The 6,084-nt window shown below is 47.5% G+C and overlaps 1 protein-coding gene across 3 annotated transcripts; it reads left to right on the top strand.

The window, feature by feature from the left end:
• Positions 1-2,495: 2,495 nt before the first annotated feature.
• LOC123028939 (apolipoprotein L6-like) lies at positions 2,496-5,480 on the top strand. Of its 3 annotated transcripts, XR_006415795.1 has the most exons (3): positions 2,496-2,765; positions 3,174-4,231; positions 4,380-5,480. XR_006415795.1 is itself a non-coding variant. In XM_044441301.1 (2 exons), exons 1-2 carry the CDS (start codon positions 2,510-2,512, stop codon positions 4,013-4,015), a joined length of 1,095 nt encoding a protein of 364 aa, XP_044297236.1. In that variant the 5' UTR covers positions 2,496-2,509; the 3' UTR covers positions 4,016-5,480. The 3 variants fall into 3 exon arrangements, 2 of the variants coding, with proteins under 2 accessions (XP_044297236.1, XP_044297235.1); XM_044441301.1 differs by having other exon boundaries at positions 2,496-2,757; positions 3,169-5,480; XM_044441300.1 differs by having other exon boundaries at positions 3,174-5,480.
• Positions 5,481-6,084: the final 604 nt, after the last annotated feature.

Raw genomic sequence — 6,084 nt, 5'->3', positions numbered from 1 at the left:
CTTCTGAAGACTAAACATGCCCCATTCTTTCCATCTCTCCTCATAGGGCTTTGTTTTCTGTCCTTGATGCCTTCCTCTGAACCCTTTCCAACTTGTCTGCATCTTTCTTAGACACTGGTGCCCAGAACTGGATGCAGTACTTGAGATGTGCCTAGGTCTAATGAAGGATTATGTCACAAAAATCAGTTTATAGAAGTTATTTCCCATTTTTCTTGGCCTGATCTAGTAAAACCACTCTGAAAGCAACTACTGAGGAAGGATGATGTCTTGGAGGAGACTTGCCTGGCCCACCAAGGGTAGAATTTGATGCTAGTTTGGGGGCTGTCACAAACAGCAACCCTGGTTTCATGTTCTCCCCTTGATGCCTAGGTATATTTACCACCTCACTCCTTCGCTCCCCTCAGCAAGAGCCACGGGGTACCTACTTAGGCACAAGTGTGGGTGAATCGCCCTAAGCCCCATGATATGCCTGACTGACCATCTCACACATCTGTGCAGAAAGAATTTCCTGGGGGAGGGGGGATTGTTGCTATATACATAATAAATTTGCATTTTATTTGCCTGTCTATGCATGTGCTTCCTTTTAATACCCTCATTGGACCTTAATACATTTGTTAAATTCTTCATAATTGTTAGAATTACAGTGACCTAGACTCTTTTTCGGCATTAATGAATGTAGGCTTTTACTAATTATTTTTAAAATTGTGATTAAATGGTCTTTGTGTTAACTAGCTGCTAACACACTTTTCATAATAGAAGTCGGTGCAGATGTCCCATTTGAACGATTTTGAATATGACAACACAGGTGACTCGGAGATTCTGCTAGATGTTACACAGAGATAGCGTGGCTTCATATTAAGAGGCAAGCCAGAGGTATTTTTATGCAAAGTGAATTCCCCCTGCTGTCATCATAATCATTCTGTGTGTTAACCATTGGCTATTACTGGCCAATCATTTAAGAAGTTTAACTAAATATGCATATAGTTACTTAATTCACAGCATCCCACCTTTTCCTCAAATGAAGGCCCTGAAACTGGCTAAGGGGAGCAGAGGCTGCCAGACTCTAAGAATTCAATTTCTCTCTGCAGGTGCTTTGTCCATCTGACAACTGATCTGGAGTTTTGCACCTTGCGTTGGGCCAGAGGGACCGACTGGGGATTCTGGTGGTGCACCACCCACTCTGCAACCCATCAGTCTTGCATATTGATCTTGAATATTATGGGGGACGTCCAGGGTCCACGCTGAGGGCATCCTATCCAGAGTGACCCAGCACTTCTTGGCCACCCATGGGACAACATGTCATCGACCTAATGCACGGGGCATTCTCTAGACTTGGTCTTCGCAGCTGGATATGGGGGTGGTGTCCTAGGTGTGGAGGACTTTGACTCAGCCTCTTTGTCATGGTCAGATAACTAGACCTCTTGGCAGCTTTTGATATCATCAACCACAGTATCCTTCTGGGGCAGCCGAGATGGGAGCAGGGGGCACTGCATTGCAGTGGTTACACTCCTACTTGGAGGGCCATCTCCACCAGGTTATTATGCATTTCCCACAAAAGGTGCAACCCAACAAAAAATGGCTCCTGGAAAATGGCAACAGAATACTCACAGCACTGGGGAAATACAACATGAAAATTATTTAAAGCAACCTGCTCCAGCATTCTGTTGCATGGACACTAGCAAGTTGGAGATGACATGACAGCACGAAAAGGTAACAAAAATGGTAACCTATTTTCTGGAATGTTCAAAGGGTGCCAAATCATGTAAAATGCATCTGGGATTGTTCGTTCTTTTGGGAAATCTAAACCAGCACTTGATCATTTTAGTGGTGGCCTCATGCCAAACACGTAGGTGAATCTGACTTTGTCAACATTTCAAAACATGCCCGACCTGTTCCAAGGCCAATCCCTTCTCGTTCTAATGTGCGGAATGGATGTGCGGCTGGAGAAGAACCGTCTGTCCTGCAATGCGGTCCACCGTGCTGCAGCAAAATTCCATTTTGCTTAAATGGCCTTGAGATGGTGCTAAGCGCCAACAAGTTCTAGGACTCAGGCCTACAGAACCAAAGCAAGACACACATGTGCATAATTCTAAGAGGGGCTCTTCGTACATTTGCGAAGAGGACACTGTCCCCTACGGACACCGCTATTTGTAAAAACGGGTGCATGGATGAGAAAGCGGAAGGCATTTGATTGCAGGAGAAAACCCTCAGGCGCAAGGGGCCAACGAATCCCGGGAGGCCAGGCGCAGGAGGCCCTGGGAGCCGTGGCGCCCTTTGTCAGCAAGAGCCGCGCCCTGGGACAGAGGGCCTTCCGGAGACCGAGGGGGGCTCCAGCCCTGCGTGGGCCATCCCCAGTGCCCTCTTGGCGTGGCCTGCGCGCTCGTGCAGGAGCAGAGCCCAACACGCAGAGGCGCTTGCCGGTGAGGGAGGAGCGCAAGCGAGGCAGCCTTCGCGTTTTCGTGGCTTGCGTTTCACTTTCGTTTCCCGTGGAGGACGAAGTCTAGCGACTATGCAGCCCGTGTCAGTCTCCGACTGCCTGGTCGTCTTGCTGGTGCTCCTTGCCTTAGTCATGCTGTCTCTCAACCTGGCGAAGTCCCTCTGCCCGTCGCGGGACGAAGATGCCGTCGAGTCCTCGGCACGGAGGGAGACCGAGCAGCTGCGGTCACTCGCAGGAGCTGGGCAGGGCAGTCGCCGCTCGGCCCCGTCGCCCTCGCCCTCCCCTTGGGAAAAAGAAGACGAAGGAGAAGGAGGAGGAGGAGGGGCAGGTGAGGAGGGGCGCCCCGGGCCGTGCACGCTGGGCCCATCGCTGTGCGTTTGAAAAGGAGGCTGAAGCTCCAGCTTCACAAGCAGGGAGCACCCCCCCCTCCGGGCTTTAATGCACTTATCTTTTTAAAAACCTGCCACCCTTCTCTGGGGAACTGGGAGGAGGTTGGTCTGGGACGAGCGTGCTTTGGTTTAATGCCCTGTTGCATTGATTTCTCCCTTTGATCCTCACAGCAATCTTGCTAGGTAGGCTAGACCTAGCGACACTGACTTAGATAGCCCAAGTGTGGCTTCCCCAGGAGCCCCCCTGCCCTAACCGGGCAGTCCTAGAGATTCAACTACTTTACCATACTGGTTGTTTTGGAAATCGTTTCCTGAACTGAAATACACCTTTCATTGTCTTTTGGCAGATGCAAAAGAAATCTTTGCCCATTTTCTGAAAGAGTTTCCTGGCCGGAGAGAAGAGATTGAAAAGTGCATCAGGTGCCTTCAGGAACTGGCAAATGAAATTGACAAGACCCATAAGGACTGCACCATTGCCAACATTACTGCCAGTTCTACCGGCGCAGTTTCTGGCATCTTGACCATCCTGGGATTGGCCCTGGCCCCCGTCACAGCAGGTGGGAGCTTAATCCTATCGGCCACTGGGATGGGTTTAGGGGCAGCAGCGGCAACTACTGGTGTTTCTGCTGGTCTGTGTGAACATTTTATTAATTCAAAGAAAGGGAAAGAGGCACAAGCGCTGATGGACCAGTGTGAGAAAAGCCTGGGGACGCTGGTGGGTCAGATGGACCTGAGCTCTGGGTTGCTACCACCAGATAAAAATAAAGCCATCCAACACATTGCTGCTGGTGCTCAGCAAGTGCCAAAACTGATTACGACTGCACAGGGGATCAGTGCAACTGTTGGGGCCCTGAAGTGCATTAGAACTAACCCCGGCTTGAAGGTTTTAGCAAAGAGAGTGGCTGCAGGAGGCACCACCCGTGTTTCTGTGAGAGGCGTGAAGCAAGTCGAAAAGGCATTTAAAGGCACTGCTTTTGCAATGACCAAAGCGGCCAGAGTGGCAACTGCGACCATGGCAGGGCTGGGTCTTGTGATGGATGCCTATAGTATCATCCAGGATGCCATTCATATAACAAAAGGGGCCACAGTAGAAGCAGCGGCTGCCATCAGAGCCAAGGCTACTGAGTTGGAAGAGGTTGCACAGAATCTCAGCAAACTCTATGAAGAACTGAGGGAACTGGAAGAATGAGAGAGACTAAAAAAACTGCACTGTGAATGCACTACTTGTGGAACTTTTCGAAACTTGTTTGTAATGGTGAACATGGGGAATGCAGACTAGGACATGGAAGGAAGGGCAGAAGGAAAGGGTGAGGGGAGAGCAGCGATGATGTGTATGGCCAAGGCTGCCTGGTATCCCAGTCCCACGGACGTGGACTCTGGTCCACCACCAGAATAAAACAAAAAGGTAACCCAATTCTTTAATAACCTGCCTATTTCTTTATTACATTTTCTCTCTCCATTTTTTCCTAGCATGGGTCTCCTCCCAGCAAAGGTCTCAGAAGCTGGTCAGTTTTATTCATTTATTAAAAGTTTTTCTATCCTGTTCCCTGCAGAACATCTCAGGGCGGCTTACAGAGTTGGCATCTGATGCGAGACAAAGATCACTCCAAAGTGATCTTTCTAGCCTTTTGCCCTGAGGACAGGATGATGCCTGGCAGCCAATCCTAGGAGCCCCACCCTCCGCACACACACACAACTTCCTTCAGCTGCCACCAGTTTTCACCTTTAACATCGAGGCAATGATACCAGCCAGATGTCCTGGGCAAGAACTCGCCATTTACATCCAGCTCTGGTGCTTAACTTACTCGCTTCTTCCTGGTATTTGGAGTATCTTCTGGTTCAACTAATCCCTTCATTAACCCTTACCTGCCTTGTGAGACCTTATTTCAATAGGTATACCTGAAAGAAAAACTAATTAAGCTCCGTAGAACTTCCTTCTGTGTAGACATACATGGAGTTGCATTTAAGTTGCTCCTAAGGGTTTCTTGTGACTGCAGGGGTCCAGGGAAGTTGCTTTTCCATTCTTTACAATAGTTTGGGATCCAGCAGTTCCATGGTAGCTGTGCAGCTCTCTAGAGAGCAATTCTTGTTAACAACCAATGGCGCTAATCAATAAGCTGAAATGTACTGTACTGTGCAAATTTGTGTGTCATTTGCCCTCTGTTTTAGTGATACATGCTACAATAATCTAAGCTCAGTAGAAATGAGTTTTCCAATGATCAATATAATATTAAAATCATGTTTACGCAATAAAATTCTTTTTTCTACTTCAACATGCATGGGATTGCACTTACGTTGTTCTGATGCCTTTTGTTCATGAAAGAAACTAGAAAAGACAGTTTTTCATTGTTTTCTGTAAAATTACTTGGGCTTCAACTGTTCTATTTGTTCAAACAATCACTTTGCTTTGTCATTCGCAGGGGAGTTCTTTTTGGGCATATCTAGTTTTATTTACCAGAATGCTGCAATGTGTTGTATTTCCATTTAAGTAATTGCGATGATTTCTAAATTTGCACGATCTGTAATATACAGTGTACATACCTGTGTACTCTTTAATGATAATGTATAAATGGCCACACTATTTGAAGATTAGAGACAGAGCAAGTTTTTCATTAGAAGTCATTTTTACGCAATAAAGTTGATTTTTAAAAATATCATTGGTCTGATCCACCAAGGCAAGTGTGGTGAAGGCAACCATGGAGGAAGAGGCTGCCTTCAAGGAGGCCAGCAAAGAGCGACTTATGGAGCTGCTCCCCAAGCGGCATCCGTGGCAGGAGTGAGTGATGGGGAGTTGCGGTGGGGCAACAGCAGGGAAGTCACAAAAGTGAGCCTGCCTAGAAGGCTGTGATTCGTTTTGGTGCATTCCCTCTCAGCAGCAGCTCCGTGTCAAGTTCCTTGTGTGCAGTAAACCCACATTCCAAGGCTGATTGAGTTAAGCCACCTTACCCTTTATTTATTTAAAACATTTGAACACTGCCCTTCTTGTAAGTAGATGCCTGGGCGGCAGCCATGAACAAATACTGTTGTAAGGGAGGGATATTACCTTGGCACAGCTGCAGAGAGAAAAAGATTCCTTGAAAAGGATTGGAAGACAGCAATATTTCCCCTAATGCTTTGATGACCACTGAACTGAGCATCATTCCATGAATCTTCCCTGCTTCAGAATGTAACATGGCATGAGCACAGGTATGCATGGATCCTTGGAGGGCCATCTGCAGACATTTACAAGCACCTTTTCTTGAACAGCCTGGCAAATTA

Source organism: Varanus komodoensis, unplaced genomic scaffold (assembly GCF_004798865.1).
Source record: "Varanus komodoensis strain SLA01 unplaced genomic scaffold, ASM479886v1 scaffold39, whole genome shotgun sequence".
Classification (NCBI taxonomy): Eukaryota; Metazoa; Chordata; class Lepidosauria; order Squamata; family Varanidae; genus Varanus; species Varanus komodoensis.
The sequence above is the reverse complement of the archived record's forward strand: the minus strand, read 5'-3'. Positions and strand labels throughout refer to the sequence as shown.

Coding starts and splice junctions, on each gene's coding strand:
- LOC123028939 (XM_044441300.1), top strand. CDS start 2,510: ATGCAGCCCGTGTCAGTCTCCGACTGCCTGGTCGTCTTGCTGGTGCTC. Junction 2,766..3,173: donor AGGAGGAGGAGGAGGGGCAG/GTGAGGAGGGGC, acceptor GTCTTTTGGCAG/ATGCAAAAGAAATCTTTGCC.